At 36.6% G+C, this 24443-nt stretch overlaps 3 protein-coding genes across 4 annotated transcripts in view; all 3 read left to right on the forward strand.

Moving 5' to 3' along the window:
* LOC144438423 (uncharacterized) overlaps positions 1 to 24443 on the forward strand; it is a 349033-nt gene that overhangs the window by 160098 nt on the left and 164492 nt on the right. The window lies entirely within an intron of this gene.
* On the forward strand, positions 1298 to 23062 carry LOC144438993 (uncharacterized). 2 transcript variants are annotated; one of them, XM_078128229.1, is made up of 2 exons: positions 1298 to 1456; positions 19826 to 23062. In XM_078128229.1, exon 2 carries the CDS (start codon positions 19936 to 19938, stop codon positions 21883 to 21885), a length of 1950 nt encoding a protein of 649 aa, XP_077984355.1. In that variant the 5' UTR covers positions 1298 to 1456; positions 19826 to 19935; the 3' UTR covers positions 21886 to 23062. The 2 variants fall into 2 exon arrangements, with proteins under 2 accessions (XP_077984355.1, XP_077984356.1); XM_078128230.1 differs by lacking the exon at positions 1298 to 1456 and adding an exon at positions 12308 to 12344.
* Positions 24255 to 24443, forward strand: part of LOC144438984 (OCIA domain-containing protein 1-like) — an 8232-nt gene continuing 8043 nt past the window's right edge. The window contains exon 1 of the mRNA XM_078128217.1: positions 24255 to 24333. Coding sequence (XP_077984343.1) covers positions 24265 to 24333 — 69 coding nt within the window. The 5' untranslated portion in view covers positions 24255 to 24264. The remainder of the gene's footprint in view (positions 24334 to 24443) is intronic.

Raw genomic sequence — 24443 nt, forward strand, 5'->3', positions numbered from 1 at the left:
ACATACCTAGCAACAAGACCACGCCTATAGTAACATGATGGTGTATGTTGCAATGATAACAACACGCGTACGGATATATAGGCAAGTGAATATACATTCAAAAATGAACTATATATGCTTAGCATGCGCAATGAGACCACTCTCGTGGCAATATTTAAATCGTGGTGTAAGAACAGGGGTGAATAAACATGCAGATAAACACGTTTAAAAACCTGACATATAAATGCCTAGCAACTAAGACCGTAACAACAGACAAATATCGGTGGCAATAACAAAACAAATGAGCGTAGCAATTATGGATACACACATAGCAACAACCAATAGTATATTGTGCAAAGATAACAACAAAGATGGGTAGGAAGCAACTTGCCAAGACAGAAAATGTTCTACAAATCAACTTCTTTGAAAACTAAATCGTGTACTCAATACTTGTTCTGCAGTGCCATTGGCAATTTTTATAAATTGAGAGAGAGAGAGAGAGAGAGAGAGAGAGAGAGAGAGAGAGAGAGAGAGAGAGAGAGAGAGAGAGAGAGAGAGTGTGTGTGTGTGTGTGTGTGTGTGTGTGTGTGTGTCAAGGGCATCGAAACCCGGCATTAAATGAAAAGCAAACACGGAATAGAGACTTCTATACAGGAGTTTATGAATCAACGAATATGGACCAAATTAACCGTTGAAAGACTTCTAATAAATCGTGTGTTTATTTGCCCTTCATAGAACAACAGAACATATACGTACGTACTTCGATATTACCGTTGTATTTCGTTGACTTCGATCGATCTTAAAGGGGACTCATACAATGGAATGAATAATGCATCTCCACTATGTTTGAAATTAAACAAGACTTATGGATAAATATCACCATAAATCCATGAATATCATATTTGATGAACAATGTCGCGTTGCCATGGAGGGGTACTCATTGTAATTCCGTTTGAGCTATTTTTAGTATTTTCATCTTTAAGTGTAAGTATTAATTTGCGCATGCCAACTGACATGATCGGTGGAATGTTTACAAACGTAGCTACGTCACAATGTGAGCGTCAGTACGGGAATTCGAACAAAGACACACGTGTGTATTTTTGTATGTGATATCATCCAATCGTATATGCGATACTTACACGTACCAGGATACTATTCGTCTGATCACTATTCGTCTGATCTGATCACAACGAAATATACGTGTGTACCTACGTGTACACAGACAAACCGAAAGAGTAAAGTGCGTATGTACATTTACTACTACTAGTATATCAACGACATTCACATGAACGGCTCCGTAAGCTCTACAGTGCGATAAATTAGAAGTGACGTTTTCATTAATTTTGCACGTAGCGTCAAGCGTTCAGAAGATGGGTTTGAGTGATCAGAAAAGTGCTTACCAAGAGAATTGATCACATCAGTTTTAACGGACCATAGCGGCTAAAGTGACCAGCCACGGATAAAAGACCCATAGCAGGTACAGTTTTTTTTTCAACTTACACGTCACTCCTACTTTTGAACTATTTCTGATCAGTTTATATGTTAACCCTCTCGTACATGTAACTTACTCTTCGTTGCCACATTCCAACATGACGCACCTGTCCGACCAATTTCTAGCCTTTTCAAAGATGATTAATTTTTTATCTCTGTGTTCATCATTCATTAACTTTCGAAATTTTCACACGTCAGCTAATCATACTAGCGTTTACCCACATACCGTACGTACACCGGCAGTGTCGCGCTCAGACAAAAAAGGGGTTTTCATTTTCCAAATCTTACATATTAAAGTAACCCCTTTGTAAGAATTTAGATTGAAAACGGTACTTTGTGGGCATTCACTAAGGCAATGAAAATACTTAAAAATATCTACATGTCGTTTTATTTTTAAAACATCGAATATGCATCGGATAATTGAATGAGGCGAAGGGAAAAATGTCACGCCACCATTTCAATTTCTTTTGGTCATCATTTCGAGTTAGGTTTAATACTCAGAACCATCTGTATGAAATTCAGGCTTTTATCTGAATTACAAAAACAGGAAACTAGATTGGAGTATTAATTTAGCCGATGAAATGTTTCCTAGGCAATAATTCAGCTACATTAATTCATATGTGGTGAGTGCAATCTCCCTCTCTCTCTCTCTCTCTCTCTCTCTCTCTCTCTCTCTCTCTCTCTCTCTCTCTCTCTCTCTCTCTCTCTCTCTCTCTCTCTCCCCTCTCTCTCTCTCTCTCTCTCTCTCTCTCTCTCTCTCTCTCTCTCTCTCTCTCTCTCTCTCTCTCTCTCTCTCTCTCTCTCTCTCTCTCTCTCTCTCTCTCTCTCTCAGTAGTATATTACGTACCTACAACAGTTTTAACGTTGACGCTCCCACCTTATATATATTTAAATATCTTACATAATTTGCACAGATATTGAAAGTCCATTATTCATTGTTGTTCTAACCTAGTATGTTGTATGTTCTGTTGTATGCCAAGAAATTAAGAAGGCCCTCAGATGGAGTGAATGATTGTCACAAATAAAAGATTTAGAGATTCACTAATGACAAATAAGTCTCAATTATATATACAATGTATGCCTACAGTGTACATCCACATATCCAATGTTTTAAGCGAAATACTGGTAGTTCCCCTACTCTATGTATTATCTATGACTGCAATGAAATGGACACGATATCGACAGTAAAAACCTGTAAATGGCTTAATTTATCAAAATAGACATAACAAGAAATTTGTTCATGTAAATGTAATCCCCGAGGCAACTCTCTTATCATATTAGCGACAATTGTCTATTAATTATTCATTCGATTTAGCTTTTGTATAGAAAGTCATAACTAGTTAATATAAAGACAGCAGATTCGACGTTTTCACCATATTTCTTGTTCTGTCAATATCTGAAGAGTTCAACGTATGGTGCCATTATGGATATCTCTACGCAAGGATTCCAGACTCCTTTCCTACGTTTATTTTTTCAAAAAAATATCACGTACAGTCGAAATTGAATGCGCCGCATAAAATAATTATGTTACCATGGTAATGGCATTCACACTATTTCTAAGCAGTTGTGTTTTCTTACCCAATTTATCTTGTTCTGAGTTGCCTCACACGATATATTTAAACATTATAGTGACACGGGTAGCGTGCTATGCTACTAAATATACCTCGTTATTTACAATTCAAACATTTACAGAAACGTTCATTCTTTTGCTCCGCCCGCATTTATCTTTGCTAGCAGGACATTATGGACTTTTTCTTTTATCGCGACAACAACAACATCATGCACGAAGGTTGACTTTTATAGATTTTCGCATACTTAAATTCGGAGAAGAGAAATTTATCAGTCGTCTCCGTCAACCCACCACACCTCAGTTTAGCACTAATTGAACAAAGCAACAGAATACTGCGATAGGGACATGGCTGCCGGGGATGAAAAAAGTACAAAGTTTCGATTTTAGTTTACTTGTAAACAACTATGCTGCGTCATTTGTATAGATACAATAGAAGACTGTTATGTTTAGGACAAATTGTCGTCTGACTCGATAAAAAATTGCTACACTGTATCGTATCTCTGGTTCAACAACAAAAGTCTTAACTAAAAATTGCTACATTTTATCGTCTGGCCCTGCAGAAATCTTATTTACATTCAAGTTGCTACATTTTATCGTCTGGCACAAGAAAACAGGGTTTCAAATTGGATATGCTTGAAAAAGAAACCAAGTTTTTTTTATAAGCAATGTTTGTTGAGATTTTTGTCGTGCAAAAAAAGAAACCGTACAGTATTAGTACTAACAGGATAACATTGTGTTTCAAATCAATTTGCTTTCATTGTATATATGGTCAGTAAAAGTGGTCAAATTTCAAATGATGTCTCTTTATCGTGTTATCCACTCGTGCACTCCCTTGTCACAGTGCATTTTCCACTATTTGACATCATTTTGTTTTCCTTTAGAAGTAAAAGACAAACATGTATGTGCATGTAATGTTTATAAATATCGTGTTGGTCAAAATATTTTTGAAAGAAATGCAGTCATCAGGAAAGAGTGAAATTTAATTTCAGTTGAATTGAATTGAATTGAATTCAATAAATTATTTATTGCAAATAGTCACTTCAGTTTTGCGCACAATAAATCTACAGAATACGAAAGAGACCATACCACAGAAACAATAGCGTGACTGATAATCAAAAGAAATGCCCTCTTACACACTACATTTTAATTAAAAAAAAAAAACAGTATTATAATGTTTGTGTATTTTAAAAGGGGTGTTGGTGCAGGACATGGAGGAAATAGAGATATTTTCGAAATAAATGCATCTAGTGATGCCATTGACTTTGTTTGTTTTGTCTATTATATACGCACAACTCTCTGTTTGTTTGTCTGCCTGTCTGTAATTGGTATTGGTAGAATCGTTGGCTATAGATCAGATAGCATTGCAAATATTGGAAACGGTTTACAATCATTACAGTCATTTCCGTATAATTATGCAAGCAAACAAACCCGGTGCCTGCTCTCTCTCTCTCTCTCTCTCTCTCTCTCTCTCTCTCTCTCTCTCTCTCTCTCTCTCTCTCTCTCTCTCTCTCTCTCTCTCTCTCTCTCTCTCTCTCTCTCTCTCTCTCTCTCTCTCTCTCTCTCTCTCTCTCGCTCTCTAAATAAGGAGCAGACACTGTGTAAGTGATGCTTGTGTGTTATCTTTATTGTGTTTGTGTTTATCTCAACTTGTGACATAAAACCTTGTGATAAAGTCCACTGATCTTGATAGTTCGTAACGGTTTGTGCATGATATACACCAAAAATTACCCCCAAACACACAAACTGAGCTTGTGCCCCAGTACACACTTTTTATATGTATAGTTGCTACGTGAAGTCAAATGGGCTACACGTTCAACGTGTACGTGCACGTGCGACGTAGGAGATTTTGTGCTACTACGTTGCAATTTTGACCTACTTCTCTGCGTACTGACAATTTTCGCGGGCGTTTCGAACGTGGCGACGGCTGTTTACACGTACACGTAAGTAAACAATGTGAAATTTCTTTTAAAATGTTTTGTAAAATAATCACTAATATAATAAAAAATGTTGATGTTTTTAGCAAGGTTGACCCTTCACAACATAATACACCTCAGTAATTTTGTTTTCCTTGATAAAATATTTAAAATGCAGCCTTGAATCTGTGGCTGCCTTCACGTAACTGATTTTGCACAGAAATCACGATGTATGATGATGACTGTCACTGCAATCGTCAAGATAATACAGGGTGATTTCATTGTGAACATACAAGATTATTCAAGTAAATATATCTGCTTAATTATTTGTCTTGTCATAATGTCGAGCCATACAGTTATTGTCATTGCGCTATTTATGTCATATAACCAAAACATTAATGTAATATTTAGGCTAACCATGTAATCTGTTATTGATATACGTAATCGGCTAGCCGAAGCAAAATTAGGTCACAGCTGATATGTGAACGTGAACGTAAGTGAGTTGCGCGTTCGCGTACACGTTGAACGTCTAGCCGAAACTCTCTAATATTAATAAAACACGCTTGGGACGGCTGACGGTTCGAACCACCCTTCCGCAGTTGTGTATCGGTCTCTTTGAAGTTGTCTCACTGGTAATAAAAGGAAAAAAAACCACTTTCTTCGATAAGATGGTTTAGTGGATAAAAATCATTATATTACTTTCAAAGAAGTATTCTTCCGCTTTGGTTATCTCCAGTAGATAGATACACGTTTATAATTAATCAGAGCTGCAAAACAAAAGGAAATTGGCTCACGAACATTAAATATAGTTTCTAGACGATAAATCATGATTATTCGATTCTCTAGAGTGGGAAATTAGATGCTAAAATGTGTATCCCATAATTTCATAAAAGGAAAATGTAAACATTTCCAGACAAAGTACATAGATGAGAACGGGGTTTTAGTTTTGGTTTTGGTTTTGGTTTTGGTTTTGGTGACGTGCTTATCTGTTGGCGATATTGCACATTTACAACGTTTCTACTTCTCAATAAGATCCAAACTAAACTCAGGTCGTTCGAGTTCACCCAAACAAAAGCAACAGCACTGTTTGACAACTACTGACATCGAAGCAGCATTGACGAACGGAACCTTTTACAAACAGGGAAAGTAAACGACTGAATTGGATTAATAACACTTAGCACAGTATGTTGGAACAGCAGAGACTTGTATTACATTCCATCATTTGATAAGAACAGTCGTTTGGCCTCTTTACATAATAGTTCATGTTCACAAACAAATTTAAAGTTCCCTTGGCATTTCCAGTACACATAAAGAAGCCATAAAACTGTCTTATGAAACCATGATATGTAATATAAGCCTCTGCTGTTCCATCCATTCTGCTTCGATGTCGGCAGTTGGCCTGACGCAGAACTAATTTTGATGCCGTTTTTGCAAAAGAAGTTTTTGAAAGACGCCACATTAAAAAGGATCCTGAAAAGCCGGGAAGCTCATGTAAAGCTAGGACTCTTGAGCATCTTAAAGTTAGGGGTTGTGACGTCATTTTCTCGAGCTCCTTTGCTGGAAAATGGCGGATTTCAATTCAGGTGAATATTTTAAGTTCGATTTTATTTGGAAAATTCATATTACATACATATTGATTAAACTCACCAAGTTAAGTGACTGAAAGTCATAAATATATTTGGAAATATATTTGCCACCCGTGAGAGATGTGTTCCTATAAATATCATATGGTTTGGTGCCAATCTTTGCAAGTACCCAACTTGATTGATATCTTCCCAAAAAACTTAAAATAAGATTTACAAAATAATTATAAGTCCTGAACTGTACTTACTTTGAGAATTTTAGTTGTAAACCAAACAAGATTGTAACAGAAATTCGTAAATGTTAAAATGATTCCACTAATTTTCTGATACGTCATTGTAAGATATTTGCGTTTGTTCTAATCGAAGTTAAAACTATTAAGACTAGATCTTTATTATAAGTTCGTTAATGATAAAAATACTTTCACTTAGGTTAGACAAAATGTAGAAATGACGTCAGAGAGTTGGGGATTGTTTGGGGGGGGGGGTGCTTGTTTCCGAAATTATGTCACCGAATAGTCCAAAGCTGTAATTGGGAGCTGAATGACTGTTGCCTCATGGGACTTAGGAGACATACATATGTATTAGTCGAACAATGAATATTCATGAATACTTATCTGAAGGTAAGAATGCACTTAGAAATCATGAATATTCATTTTTATTCAAATAATACATATGTATATATACTCACTCCCATGATGTAACGGTGGACCATTGTGAGAAAATGAGAGTGAAATAGAGTTTCAATTTGGTGTTTCTTGATAATCGCACGAAATTTGTGTGATGTGAAATCATGAAATGATTTTCCAGAACCCAATGATTCAGGAAATACCGTTATTTTCTGGAATGGCGTTCCCCTTTTGAGGACAATATAGTGGACATCAAGTTTGACTTGTGTTGAATTTCAATTTGCGTTCACGACAATATATATATATATATATATATATATATATATATATATATATATATATATATATATATATATATATATATATATATATATATATATATATATATATATATATATATATATATATATATATAGGAACTGCATTATGCCATCAATCCATCGTCGCCAATTGAAGTTTGTAATACTAGACAGATGGAGGGGTAATTTGGATTGATCTCGTTCATGTCTTCGAGATTGGAATTCTCTATTATATAGAAGCCTCGGTACGTTCATGTTGCAAAATAAGAGGCTATTTTGTCAAGACGCGCTCCGTTTCATATTTTTTTTAAAAGCTTCATATTGATCATTAATTTGCATATAAAATGGTTGATTAACAACTGGCACGTTGGTGTAACACCCTTTCCCTCAATTCATTCCCTAACTAACTGACTCACTGACACTTGCTAGTTTAAAATTTATTAATCGCCGACTTTGCTAACGATTGTTTTCTGTTTTTTAAACAAATTCAAAAATATTAAGATTGCAATTTCGAGTAAAATGAAAAGAATGGATATATGAATATAGATAGATAGATATAGTAACCAGGACTTCAATATGTTAATTTTTGTGGTTGAAATGTATCTAAATTTGTGTAGTATGACCCCCCCCCTCCCTCCAACCCATCAATCCATTCACCCTAACTTTCCCCGTCCCTGGATGCTGAATATAGATTATAAACCAGAAAACAAGATATACGTCGTGATTTGGGTTCCTCCCCAATTCCCATAAGCTTATATCTAATCTTAATACGATTTACTTATGCCTAAGAGCAATACGTACTGACGGTAACTTAAGGGAATCCAGTCAGACTTATAATTTAGAACCTTACATCACTTACGGTTATATGTATACGTTGCATCTTATAATACCGTTACACGTTACATCTTATAAGACCAGGGTATGATTCCTGAAGACTGATAATTCGTAATATTCCAATACAAGTGTGTGGGTACACAGAGCACTTTCGTACGTGTAACAATTTAGAACACAATTTCTTTAAAAATTACACATTTTTTTTACAGCAATCAACAGTCAATCACTTTTCCTATTTTAAATTCCTAGTCGTTATTATTTCTCAAATAATCAAATCCATTTTTTATAAGGTTATATTTGTATAACATTACTTTTAAAATTCCCACTAATTCGTATTTGAAAGAGGGCCTTTTCATCTTCATATTTGGTCTGCGACTGTCACGTGTAGTCTAAGTCTGTTTGTTGTAACGCCGCTTCTGTCCTCAGCCCCCCTGCCATCAATCCCCCTCTTTCTCTTTCTGTTCCAAATTATTTGTAAAATGCAATTTCGTCGTCACATTTACATCTGTTCTACAAAGTCCCTCCTACCATAAATTTAAACGGACTTTGTCATTGCTTGATAGCTTGTCATGGTTGGCTAAATTTGTAATTATGCCAAAACTGTATTATTTTTAACTTCAATTATCAGTTATTGACTTCCTCTCAGTGTACCCTTTGCATGTATTTCACAGTTCACCAGTGTCTTCATGTGTGCTAATTAATTATCACAATGGATTGATCAATGTATGTGTCGATTGTTAGATGGATAGGCGCGTGGGGTACTGGTTATATTAATAATAGATAGATGGATAGAAGTGTGGGGGTACTTGTCTATAGGTATATTTATAATAGATGGATAGAAGTATGGGGGTACTGGTCTATAGGTATATTAATAATAGCTGGATAGCTAGAAGTGTGAGGTACTGGATTATATGAAAAAAAGAAGTAATGAATGGATATGTAGCCATGGATTTATTGATTGATGAAGGAGTACTTTGACTCGCATTAAAAAAAGTAGTGATGTGTGTACATGGTTGGGAGTAAGGGGGAAATTGATTGATGGGTGAATGGATGGATGGATGGATGGATGGATTGATGGACGGGTGGGTGGGTGGATGGATGGATGGATTGATGGATGGATGGACGGATGGATGGATGGATGGAAGGATGGAGGATGGATGGATGAATAGCTGGATGGATGAATGAATGGCTGGATGGATGAATGAATGGCTGGCTGGATGAATGGATGGATGGATTGATGTTTGGATGGATGGATGAATAGCTGGATGGATGAATATATGTATAGATGGATAGACGGATGGATGGATGGATGAAAGAATGAATGGCTGGATGGATGGATGGATGGATGGATGAATGAATGAATGGCTGGATGGATTAATGAATGGCTGGCTGGATGGATGGATGAATGAATGGCTGGCTGGCTGGATGGATTGATGGATTGATGGATGAAAAAGAGGATGAATTTATGTCAAGATCATAAAAGGTTAAACCAAGAATTGAATGGGAAAGTCAGAGCTGTTAAAACCATTATGACTAGAGATCGATAGATAGACATATCGAATGATTATTGACCGAAAGGATCGATCATCAATGGGTGCAAGGTGAGCAATCTGAAATCGAAAACTACGATTTTTTTTATTGCTTTTTAGGGAAGGTAAACGTTTCACTAAGCCAAATATTTCCTTTGAAACCCCACACCGCGTAACAACCATTAATGTGCACATTAGACTTCATAACGACTCTTCCTCTTAGCTTAGTGTATATATGCAGAGTGTGTGTTATAGATCTTATACTAGACCACAGCTTGGAATTAGTAAAGCAGTAAGCAAATAGTTTAGTCGACGAAGTCTGCAGTAAGTTGCTTTTAGGTTGTCTTTTTACGGTTCGTGGCTACTTCATCGACCCTAAACTGAAAAGGAGACATTGAGGAGAAATCGATGATTTCCCCAGGGTTTTTTTTCTCTCTAGAGATGATAATATCGTGACGTCACCGTGTGCAGTCGTCCGTGTCATACGATGCTATATTTCACTAAAAAATAATATAATAATGTATTCAGCTGATGAACTACAAGCAATTTGCTAAATTTGCCATAATAATTGGGGCATGGTCACCTACGACCTTAGGTTTGTCGTCTACATTGAATTGTAACATTATCTCATTATTTTCCTTCACTCGATAAAAACGATTGCGGTGAGTAATTATATATTCGTGGATCACAACTAGGGGGTCAGGTCAGAGGCTGATAATATGCAATATGTAATATGCAACTCAGTTGGTATCTTTACTTACGAACATGGAGAATGAGCAAGATAAAATTAAAACTTTATCAAAATTAAAAAGCTAAAATACTAGGATGAGATGTTAGTAAGGTTTACGAAACTGATTGATAAGACAAACGTCAGACAATTTACAGGCAAGAGAAATGGGAAGCACCAAACAGCAAATATTGGGAGATCTTTAAGGACTTTTGACTGTGACATTGTGTATCTTCTTCTGTCTTTTTTTACCGGTGTGAGTGTTCTCTTTAACGACAAATGACAATTAAGTCTGTAAACTGTACTGCACAGGAACCCCATTGCCGTTATGACTGGACTTGCTGTAGTCGATGGAAGGTAGACTCTCTCACAGTCCTACGGAGCATCGCTAAAAGGCTGTTTGGTATGTACGATATCTACCGCTATAAGTATTACTGTGCTCGAATATCCTTGTATTGTGGACTACAAAAGGATAATCATTCGTTGGCGAGTTACTGCGATGCTCCGTGTTATTGCGATGCTCGGGGCATCGCAGTAACAAGTCAACAAATGATTAGGCCTTTGTAGTTGATGAGGGCCCACAGTACAAGGATATTCGAGTACAAGTATGCAGTAGATATCGGTACATACAAAACAGCCCTTTTAGTTTAGCGATGCTCCCGATCGAGGACGACTGGGAGAGAGGCTAGATGGAAGGATGCCTCTTATTGGTGTTTCCGATGAAGTAATAACTCAGTGTTGGGCATAGAAGCACCTTTGTCTTGGTGTGGCTTTCGTGAACAAATCCCCTCTATACGTGTTCATGATCGGAGTATTTCATGTGACGATGTTGCAGTACCTTGTTCGAAAAAAGTTTGCAATACATGTTACTTGTCACCGTGCATATCAAGTTGTGCTACGAATTAACCGTTGAACTTTCTCATATGTTTGAAGTTGGAAATTAAAATTGCATAAACGTTATTTACAGAAAAAAACTAAGTTCAGGACATGTGTATATCGAAAGTTTGAGCATGGTGCAATGTTGCTATAGCAACACAATAATAATATGTAGATTGAGGTATCTACAGTATATTTCTAATTTCATGAAATTCACTCTGTTCTCTTTCGGGTATTATTATGTTGCAATGTTATTCAAAGTACCCTTAGACAAATAGCAGTGAACGTGTTTCTCATACAAGTATATCTAGATATCCACACTTAACGAAATGGGTTACAAAAATAAAACACCATTAAGTGCTGGTTCGTCATAATACATGATGTTTATCAACTTCTGTGTGTGTGTGGGGGGGGGTGGGGGTGGGGGGTTGTAAGGCTCTAAAGTTTGTTTTCAAATGCATCTGTTCATAAGAATAATGTATCACCCTCGATGTCAAACCAGAACAGAAACTAACTCAAAAATGAAATATTACAGAATACGACAGTACTCTAGTTATTAACAACCGCCATTCATTGTTAGCAAGCTACATTGTGAGAGGAGAGAGCATGAATGCATCGTGTGCGATATACAGACAATGTCAACATAGTTCACCATTGTAGCTGTAGGGATCCTTCACCGTTTGGAAAGTGATTGCTTCATGATTATTCAGAATAAGGTCAACTGTAGCCTATGCATAATAAAATAAAATCATGGCTATTCTGGAATTATGTGTGTTAGATTTGCAGGTAGGAAATTATTTATATATATTTAAATATAAATAAGACGGGGTTTCATTTTTGTTTTGCATAATTGTCGTTGGATTGTAAAGTGTAGGAGTTAGTAAATTTAGTGTGCAAGCTTAGAATTCTAATGACTGGTAAGTAATGTTTTTTTTCTTCACTATATTACTGCGTAACTCAAAATTATATAGACATTCCATTCATGTGTATACCCTATGTATTATCACACGCAAGTTTTCTTGTATGACAGCGACCTTTGACCTTTACCTACAGATCAAACTAAGCTATTGCATATTGCAGACACTTTGTTGCAAGTATGTGTGGTTAATGTCGTTTAGACCTTGTGTATAGGCAATACATAACCAAATAAACAGTCATACACATATATTACTTTTGGTGCTCATATCACTGTTTACTCAATGGCAGCCACATTTGTCGTAAACAATTATGATTTACCCATAACTAAAAAAAACCCGTTAATACACAGAGAGTACATTCAAGTGTCTACCCCCATATCGCCAGATTTTGAGACATTGACCTTTGACCTTGACCTGGATCTTCAGGTGCAAATACCGAAATTCGGCAATTTCCTGCATTATCACATATACTTTGTAGTATTTATTTGTTTGCCACCAATTTCTTTTAAATCATGTCTCCATTCACTGAGTCACATAGAAGTAAAGTATTTGATACTGTGTCTTCTAGGAAGACTACAGGGACACGTACATACGTATGTGCACGACACGGGTCAAAATCTACTGTGGAACGGTATTATAGTTAGAGCAATTTCTCGATTCTTATATCACAGTCCAGCAGAGAACGATATGTTACGATTTAAGAAAGGTTTCCTACGGCTTGGAATCTCAGGCTGAAATTTTTACAAATAGTGGAAAGGTGAAAATTGAACTAAACTATTTGGGTTGTGGGTTGTTTAAGTTAGCATTGGGCAATTTTGCCGGATTCCGCACAAAACAACAACGACCGTGCTATGTACATGAGTGCAAAACTTTGCCCAAGTTCAATAATTTTTCAACTTAAAATAACCGAGACAGGAACTTATAGTAAAAGCTATCGGATTTTAGATTTGTTTATCTGTTGTAAAGACATAGATAGGAGAAAACACACTAATACAACACTAGTTGGACAAATATTATTTTCGTCGCCCGATTCACTTCAGTTTGCAACAATGTAAAATCGCAGGGAGCAGCGAGAGTGTGATCTCTAAATTTAGTGAATAAAATTGATTTCTCTGTTGTTTTATTTCTCTTTTTCTTGTTTATTGACTAAATGAAGAATGACTTAAAGTCTTCCATTTTTATAGCCGCCGGTCCGGAACTTATGCGCACTATCTTTATTGACAGAAAAATGACGGTCTACATGTTTCTTCTATTATTGGTATTTTTCAGATCAAAGTTCGAAAGCATATTTAACTCTAAACTAATTTATCTGTTTTCCGTTTGGGTAGTTGCGGGAAAAAAAGAAAGAAAACATGTGTTTTAGTAAAAAGAACGTAGATTTGACCAAGGCAAACTTGGATTTGAACAACAAAAATGTACGTTTTACAGAAAGAAAATAGGTCTATGGAACACAAATGGATGTTATACAACAAGAAAATAGTTTTTTAAAAGAATATTGCAACGTTTGGCTTGCCATATTTTAGACTTAATGAAATGTATCATCAACCACACTCCCTACGCTATATTGCCGGTCTGGAAACGTGGCCCACACACCATTCACACCTTTCATCTCTACAGAGTAAGTTATACTGTCATGAATATAATTTTAATACCGGTGACGGGTTTTGTCAGTGTTTGCTTTTTGACGTGAGAAGGTGACATATTGATCACTATAAAACTATCTTCGCATTTGATAATTTTCCGCACTACACGTACGTAGACACAACAATGGCGAAAAAATTGCAACAACAATATTATTCAAATATACGTAAACAATCAACTCTCAGGTACCATAGAAGCAAAACATAAAATCATCGGACTACGCAGTTTTTCAAAAACTTCCCTCGCACACTGAAGATGTTTTGCGAAGCAAATTTGCCATTTTATTAGTTGAAACATCATTTAGCATTTTATATGTTTTCCGTCGCTACTTTCTTAGTAATCAGTGGTCACGTCGCGTAGCGTCGGTGATCGAGAAACTTCAGTCCCTAAACGCCAGTAAAATTGATCATGCAACCACGATGACATCGTCATTTACCGGCCTTAAAAACACCATATAACAAATTGATAACAGTACTCTTTTGTAAAAGGCTTCCAAAACTTATTCTGTTGTCGGTATTATGCTCTCCCACGATGGTGTGCACTTGTTTGGTTTCGCTAGGGGTCTTGCATACAGCAGAGGTCGTCCCTTCCAAGCGTGCACAGTCTGCAAGTAGGACTAAGAGTTTCCGACACATGTATTCATTCCCAATAGAACCCCCAGGCATTATACATCCCTGTATCAGTATAATAACGTCCTGCCAATGAATTTTAATGAATATAGTTTTTTTTTCAGATGTATTCAACCAAAAATAGATTTATTTTTGTATGTCTCGCCAACTATACGGGTAGTCACACTGACTCGCGTGAGTCGAGTTTTTATAGTAGTAAAAGCATACAGTTCAAATTGCAACAAATTATACAAGTTGTACTATAAAAACTATTTACATTGTCTCCCCATAAAAGAAGTATCCATGGTAACACTACTATAAAGTTTCAATGAGGGGTTCTACATGTATTTTTGTACCCAAAATCAATAAATACATCTAGTAGCAAACATTGTAGCTTTTGGTTCCTCACACTGCAGTGCCACATATGCAGGGCTAGAGGTACATATACTGGATGTGGATGCCGAGTTCAGTGGATCAACAACTAATGATAGTATTATTTATAGTTCAATTTGATGAGTTATTTCCTATTTTTCATAGTGACCACACTCCGCAATAAACACTAGCAATTTCATTATATGAAATCAACATTTAACTGTTTCAACAATGGAGATATAAGGTGCGAGATCAATATATATATTTCAATGTAGGATGGAAATCTAAATTCCTTTACTTTTGGGGTGTATTTTTTAGCTGTCTAGCTAGCTCTCATCCTACAGAAACGATTTTACTTTTAATGGGTCTGTTTGTATCCCTAAACATGCAATTATTTCTTTTAAAAGATTTCCCCAAATTGAGAAATGGACACTGTAGAACAGCACTAAAATAAAGTATCAACAAAAGAACTGTTTTTCCTAACTACATAATGGCTTTGTATTCATAACATTACTACTTATTGATTTGATTGGATGGACATTTTCAATTTTGGCCAATTAAGTTAGGGGGGGGGGGGGTTAACTAAAAGTTTTTAGCTGTTTATCCTACACTGAACTATTGACCTAGCCCCCAATGTGTTGATTTATCATACATAATTATGTACTGACAAACATCCCTTGGTGCCTATGTGTCCCAATATTTTGCATTTTTATGTGAATTTTGTCCAAAAATGTTGAAATTTGGATCAGCTGGGGGTGGTTTTTTTTTTTTTTTTTTTTATAATTTTGAATGTTATGACAACTTTGGCTTTTGGGGAAATAAACTAACTCTGCACATGAATAGTTCAGTTGATTTATCATACATATGTACTGATAGATATATCCCATGGTGCCTGTGTGTTCCAATTTTGTACAATTTCATGTGATTTTTAGCCAAAATGTTGAAATTTTGAAGGGGTGGGGGGTTACAATTGTGAATATTATGAGCAGTTTGGCGTTTGGAGAAAGAAATAAACTCTATATATGATTAGTTCAGTTCATTTAGCATACATATGAACTGATAGATATATCCCTTGGTGCCTGTGTGCTCCAACATTGTACAATTTCATGTGATTTTTGTTCCAAAATGTTGAATTTTTGATGGGGTTGGGGGTCACATTTTTTACTGGCATTTTCAAGTTAGCATATACACAATGATTTTTGTTGCCTATTTATGAAGGGGCATTGGTACATTATACATAGGTGCAAAGATAAACAAGCTCATTTTAATTTTTGTCAAAATTCAACAAAATTTCATAAGATATTTCTTTCGAAAATGTCAAAATTTAGATGGGGTGTGGGGTGACAATTTCAGTTCTAGAATTTAAACGGATGTGGTGATCCCATATGTTTTTGCCATTGATAAGTAGCTGGAATGATACAATGTACACATACAGCCTATAAAAAAAAAATCTATCACAGACTTTTATCCTTTTTTGCTATTTTCTTATGTTTTTCTTTAAAAATAGTAAACCAGCTGGGGATAAAATAACATAATATTTTATGAAATAATGAATATAAATTCAAAAAAATATGTCTGGACCTACTATACATTGCACTTAAATACATAAGTGCGTTTGGTGTTCTGGGGATAATCTTTAACTGTCAAAAATCATGTTGTAGTTAATTGTTGTAAATCTACTTATTTTGACCCAAAAATAAATATGTACATACAAGAAACTGTCATTATCCTGAAAACAAAGGTGGTGACATAGTATTTTCTCTGCATTTTTTACATATTCAGATATCAATGTTTAAGTATGCAAAGTATAAGAAAAATCTATCGACTTTTTTGAATTTGACACTTCCCCCTTTATAATAGGGAACATGCAATCCAAACTGAGCATGCTCAGATGCAAAGGACTATGGGATTATATGTGGTTATCGTAATACCTAATCTGATGAAATTAACCTCCCACAAAGATCAGGGTGGCTATGAATTGATCATTCCTGGTTAAAAAACAATGTAACAATATTGTTTACAATGCTAATTGAGTAGTATTTATTACCACATTTCCCATGATGCAACATTCAACATGGCGGGTTGGCAAGTTCCCTATTATGACATGCATATTCAATCCTGTAGAACATTTTCCTTATAATAATTTGTATTAATGAGACACAGACACTTACATCGCGATCACAATGTCCATAGATGCATATGAATGCGTACACACACACACACACACACACACACACACACACACACACACACACACACACACACACACACCGTGAGAAATGTACATGTCATGTATAAACTAATTATACTGTTGGTATTAGTTATGAGTGTATTTCTGACAGAGTTCTTTCGTATAAACAACATGACCTTGCCGTGTGCAAAAATAGTAGAGGACAATATGCAAAGTGGCACTGATAAAGTAATTTAATGTAGGTGTATTGTGGTGGTCATGGGGCCATGAGTCCATAATACTGTCAAGGTGACAAATGATAGACAGGTATAGTAAACTACAGTGGCCATTCCTTTCTCTGGCTGGCGAGGACTATCTCTGGTGAGTTTAAGTGCGATATTCTGACACCTGTAGATCAAATAGCTAATCATAGGAGGTTGGTTTCACATACCTGTCGTGCATTGCACAAGATGTATAATGTTGCAGTAGAAAAGCCTAGAAAGATAGACAAGATATACTTGAATTTCTTTCGTTTTAATTCTCCTGGGCTACCACAACATATACTTTATACGGTAATGGTCGAAATGTTACAATACTTGAATACATTCGTAGTACTACAGTGACCTTTACACACACACACACACACACACACACACACACGCACACGCACACGCACACGCACACGCACACGCACACGCACACGCACACACGCACACGTAGACACAGAGACACATAGAGACACATAGAGAGAGATAGAGACATAGATATGGAAGCAGTTGTTCTTTTTTTTCACACATGGCTGAGTCACACCCAGTAGACGTAATGCCATAGGATTAATGAGGTAGAAATACGGGGAAAACTTGAATACACCAAGTACTCTGGGGTTTCTATATTAATTTTGTTCATAAGGAGTTGGCGTACGAGGCTATGTAACAGAGCTGCTTGTTACAATGACGACGCGCTGTTGAAAAGAAAGCCCCACTAAAGAACAAACACTCCTTCTTAGTGTAGGCTTATATTTCAACGGTGACCTTACAACGAATGACCTTGATATACAGGAAAACGTATGACAGCATTGGTACTGTGTATGTAAAGAGTGGAATGACACCCTTTTCTAAAATTTAGCAAGTTGAATAACATCCTCTACAATGTTAAACAAGTGGAATGACAGCCGCCACTCTCTGCATCACAGCATTTCCAATGTTTTGAAAAAGAGAGCTATCGAGGCCAAAGTACCACTGAGTACTTATCGCACCATAACTTTTATTTGAAGTCTGTAGGCCGTGACGGATAGAGGAGGCCGGTGAGGGCGTAGCGACACGACGTATCTTACAGTCTGTGGATCAATGATCACAAACACCATACAACATGTTATTTTTATTACCTTGATCGAAAAGGTATATTCATGCTGATACTAAACGTAGTAGTGTGGCATTCGTTATCCTTGGGGACTGAATACATATTACAGGGGAGGGGCCCGGTTGTTTTGGGGAGGGGTTACCCTTTAAGGGTACGGGAGGTATTAAAATCTGTCTGTCTGTCTGTCTGTCTGTCTGTCTGTCTGTCTGTCTGTCGGCTGGCTCAATTATACTGAAATTTGGTACCTACATTGTGTATAATGTTTGGGGTAATGGCTAGACCTGATTAGTTTTTGAGCGAGATCTGTTCATGTTAATTAGGGAAATTTGCATATCAATGAAATCAACTAATTAAGCAATATCTTAAGACTGCATACTTCAATTTCAATATAATTTAGTACATACGTTAACCATCAGAAAACACATATGTCCTATAAAGTTTGTTGATGTACCTTACAGTGTTAATGAATAATTTGTATAATTAATTATTTTCGGTAATTAGGCTATATCTTAAGACTGCATACTTCAATTTCAATACAATTTAGTACATATGTTACAGAGTCCTATAAAATTTGTTGATATAGTTTACAGTTTTAATGAAAAAATTGCATAATTGATGATTTTATTAGGTAACTAGGGTATATAAAAAATGCAAGCTTCAAATTTCATATAATATAGTACATATATCAACTATAATAATATGCACCTATGCTAAGACGTTATTGATACAACTTTTACCTTTAATGAGTAATTTGAATAACGAACGATATTCATCAGTAATTGAGAGGTATCATGCACTCTTCAAATTCCGTATTATTTGGCATATACATTAACCTAAGAAAGCACACTTGTCCAAAATAAGCCTGTTACCATAGTTTTTTTTTTTAGTTTTAATGAGCAATTTGCATAATTAGTTATTCCCTTACCGGAAGCATTCAGTTTAAATCTGGTTCTTACAAGTGTTGGAGGGTGGGGGGGGGGCATTTTTTGTGCGGTGTTAGGCTTATTTTTGATCCCGGATTTCCCAAAAACAGATAGAGGAGGTGGAGGGTCAGTCATTTTGTGCATGGGGAAGTGTCAATATTTTCCATGCACTGAACTTCTGAATCCCCTCCCCTCCCCATGGTAACATTTTAAAAGAAAAACACATTAAAGTTGTTGTATTGATAAAATAAATCCAAATAGATACATATATTTCTCATCCATCTTGCCGTATCAATATAACTCGTTTAATTTAAATGTACGTATTTTTGCGTGTGATGGCTCTATTTTTCATGATATTCAAAATAACACATGCTGATTTGATTTTCTTTTAAATTTTGTTATACACAGGTATGTATCTGATAATTTCACGACGTCAGCTGTCATAAAATCTACAACACTGAAAGCATTTGGGAGTGTAAAAAAGCTGCAAAAATATTGGAATTATCAGCGATCGAAGAATGTTCTGTCGACGAAAACTGTGTTCTCGGAAATGCTTGGAGTACATGCTCGTTTTCATACTGTTCCTCTCTTTACAAGGGTTGCTTACGTCACTCAACTCACCCAGCATCGAGTCATGTGATCATTCTGTCGACGAGCGGCGGGGAAAAGGTTTTGACGAGGGAGCATTACAAATACGGCAAGCTTGGATTAAAGAATCTGAAAAGTCCAACTCTACTGGGGCGACAACAACGTCCGACGTGCTCCAAGGCGATCTGATAAAGACGTTACAGTCAATTAGGTCTGACTTAGGAGAAGTCCGATTTCATGTCAGAGACAGGGAAACAGTAAAGTTGGTTCAAAAATCTCTTAGTTCTGTTGGTTATCTGCTAAATGCTCTGAAAAGACATTCTAACGACACTAAGGATCCGGTAATTGACAGCGGTTATGTAGAGCCAAAATTACCAAGGAATGTTTGCCCTGAAGAATACAAAGGTCCTCTGTACGACTACCCTTTCCGCAACAAAGGTTTTGAACCAATCAAATGCAATAACTCGAAACCACTACACACCCTTGTCAGTGTTTTGCTAAATTTTAAGGAGCCTGGAGGGAAACGTGAGAAAATTCGCAATGTACTAAAGGGTATTGAAAGAGTATATCCAAGATTAACGGTACATCTGGCGTTTGACAGAACCACAACACCATTCAACACAAGTGAATTTTCCAAATTGAACATTTTTACCTACGCAGAAAAAGACATTGGTTCTCTTACAGCCGGAGAAACTTGGAAGCTTCTAGTTAGTAAAGTGACAACTCCCTATACATTTATAGGAAGAGATTTGACTCATTTCACCAATGACACGAGATTTGAAAGACTTATCCTTGCGGCTGAAACTCTTAATGCAAGTTATGTTGGTGGTGCATGGCGTACGCCGGACGGACACTGGAATATGGGGTGCCATCAGTCCCTTATGAAAAACTGGACGTTGAGTTACAGAGCTGGCTATTTTCACTCGCAAAACGAGTGTGTATTTTGCAGTCATCTTACAGGACCCTTTCTTGCTGAAACTAAAATTATCCGCACATCTGGCTTCGACTCGTCGTTTTCGTCCCACATCGTATTCGAGGATTTCTTTCTTGATGCGCAGTCTCGTTCTGTTCTTACTCTGAGTTGCCCGGATGCAATGTTTCACATCGAAGACACTTCGACCAAATATTCCAGAAGAGAAGTTTTCATTCCCTTTGTTGGTAAATTCAAAATTAATGTATTGAAACACGCCAACGGCGTTGTGCACAGATATGACTGTTCAGAAGCAAAGGTAGACAGTAAAAAAACCGTCGGTTTCGCTGTTGCACCGTGTTGTCTTCAGAATCTAGCTGATATTGTGAATTTTTTTATGACAACATGCAAAGAAAATAACTTTCTGTGCGAACTTCAGGAAGGTACGTTATTAGGAGCATTGAAATTCAACAAAGTGTTGCCATGGGAGCGGGATGCAGATCTCGCGTTTCACACAGCAAATTATACAGCGCTTGGTAAACTGAAAGACAAGTTCGTAAAGCGAGGATACTCTTTCGACTTTCAAGGTGATTCAACAGTCTGGTGCTGTGTTGATGGAAGGAAAGCTGGCGGTAAAATTCATATAATGGGAAAATCGTGGTCAGTCGAAACTGCCGGCTCTCATATGATGGATTCAGAACTTCTCATTCAGGAGGGAATGTCACCAACGAAAGTGTTTCATGTGGGGCAATGGGTGGGAGTTCCTCGAAACCCAGGACTACACGCACGGAATCGGTATGGCAAAGAGATATACAGGCATGCCCAGCATTGGATGTCGATGAAGAAGACCGATGGGTATACCGATTATCAAACCACCGGGTTTACACCGTGTACGTCTCCGGGACACCACGCATGCCTAGATCAGTATCTTCCAGATGGAAATATACAATTCGAGGGTGATGACCTCTAGTATTACGACGTTTGAAATCAAACATAAAGAACATATGCAGGACTACGACCAAACTTAAAACGCCATCACCTCAAGTATCAACTTAACACCAAAATGTTTGGGTTATTTATTTCTTAACGTAGTAGTATGTGCCACAGAAACGAAAATCTTAAAATTTGAGCATATAGGAAAACATAAACTAATTCTTGATACTGCCAAACATTCATTATTGTTAATACTGATTTGTGATTACCCTATTGCTGATGTTTGTCAGTATTTATTTATTCATTCATTCATTTATTCATATTTATTTATTTGTTTGTTTGATTGTTTTCGTAAACAAAACTAACCGAGGTGCCTGAGTTCCCAGTGTTTGGGAGTGCGAAATCATCTTAGTTATGATAACTGTAAGTAGTTGATTGGCCTACAAACGTAGACCACTAATCACTTTATATTTTATGACATTAAGCTTATCTCGATCGGCTATGCTGTTTTTAGTGATAGTGATAGTGGTGATAGTGGTGCTGATTGGTGGTAAGATGAGTTGTATTGGTTGCTTTACGACAGTATCCATTTTAATCAGATAGTAAGTGATAAGAATTATATGATCTGTTATCTTTTCGAACACATCCAAATGTTGATTGCATTTGAAATACTGATATCTGAGAAATCTACACAGATGCTGAGGTGATCCAATCAATCGATCGATCGATCAACCAATCAATCAATCAATCAATCAATCAATCAATCAATCAATCAATCAATCAATCAATCAATCAATCAATCAATTAGAACCCTGTAAAATATTATGATCACAACTTATTGGGGCTGCAGTCATCTGACCAAATAAGTGGCACCTCAGGAATGAAAAATTCACCTTAGATAAATCCAAGCACATATATATTTCTCTCATCTCTATTTTTTGAATTAAACATGGAAAACGGCATTGTTACCACTTGTGTACATTTTCTTTCAGCCTACGTCATCAATACCTTTGTTTGTATAAATTGTAAGAAGCCAAACATAAAACAAATTCAGAATTGTCCACTAATAACAACAGCAAATAATTGTTTGAACGGGTTAAAAAGCCCTCGACAAGGATAGTTGCTGGACGGCTATCTTTTCTCATAACTGTCGCGGTTGCACGTCGCAGTTCCTGTTCAAATTTAACTATTTATAATAACATTTGGGAAACAAATTGCTGTTAATTTTGGGTTACAGTTAATAGTTTTATTGTTACGTGTACCTTTATTTTACCGAACATCACGTAAGTTGTGGTGAATACACAATAAACATTCCATTCTCATGTAGTTTGGTTAAAATGTATATATTTGTTCTTTCGCACAAGACCTGCGCAGTGTATATGTGTGTGTGTGTGAGAGAGAGAGAGAGAGAGAGAGAGAGAGAGAGAGAGAGAGAGAGAGAGAGAGAGAGAGAGAGAGAGAGAGAGAGAGAGAGAGAGAGAGAGAGAGAGAGAGAGAGAGAGAGAGAGAGAGAGAGAGAGAGAGAGAGAGAGAGAGAGAGAGAGAGAGAGAGAGAGAGAGAGAGAGAGAGGGGGAGAGGGAGGGAGGGAGAGAAAGATAGATAGAGAGAGTCTGTCCTAGCTGTCCTAGCCAGATTCTTCCCTAGCTAGCCGATGAAGGTCGTGAACTGAAACCGTTAACTAATGCTCTGCCGATCCCTAGCCTTCTTGCACTGAAAGTGTGCAGTGAAGAAGTTTGGCGGTGTGTGGAAAGTTTTAGGTTGCATTAACTAACTTATAGCACTGTCTGATGAAAGAGATGTGAAATATGTATTTCAGAGGAACGAACGATGTGGTGGTACATGGTGTAGTATCTAACTAACATAAACACAATTATTGTCAATTATAACTAAAGCTTAATAGCCCTATTTTACTTCAGATGATTCATTTATTTTTTACCTATCTGAAATTTTTACTTCTTCTCTACACCTAGAAATACAAAACACACGAGAACAGGCATAGGGTTTGTTTGGTTGCATAATTATACGGTAATGATTGCAAAACGTTTCCAATATTTGCTATGCTAAGTGATTCACGCACGACTATATGATCTATCGCCAACTATTCTATCAATACCAAATTGGATGGCTCTAGCGCCCTCTCTGGTAATTGTTGTATCAGTTAATTCTCGTATGATACGTACTGTGATTTACATAAAATACATAGCATAGCTTCAAATGATATATTTTGAGTACAAGTTTGAAATAGTTATTTGTGCAGATATTTTGTGAAATCTTCTTATAATAACCGATACAATGGTCTATTATTATAATAAAATAAGTTGTGAAAACGAAAGGTTTCAAGAGTTTTATCAATCTTCGAGAGGGCGATCTATTTTGAGGTCAAAGGTTGGACTTTATCTCAATATGGCGACTTCCATGGGACAACAACGAATTGTTGGAGAAGATCCTCCCGGTAGAATTTCGCCTCAACATGGCAGACGATCGGTAAGTTTGTATCTACCAGAGTGATTGATATTTTTGTGAACTTGATGCGACGGATCTATTGTGATCGTAAAGACTGTAAAGTTATCACCATCTTTTGGCAAACGTGTACG

Source organism: Glandiceps talaboti, chromosome 8 (genome assembly GCF_964340395.1).
Source record: "Glandiceps talaboti chromosome 8, keGlaTala1.1, whole genome shotgun sequence".
Classification (NCBI taxonomy): domain Eukaryota; kingdom Metazoa; phylum Hemichordata; class Enteropneusta; family Spengelidae; genus Glandiceps; species Glandiceps talaboti.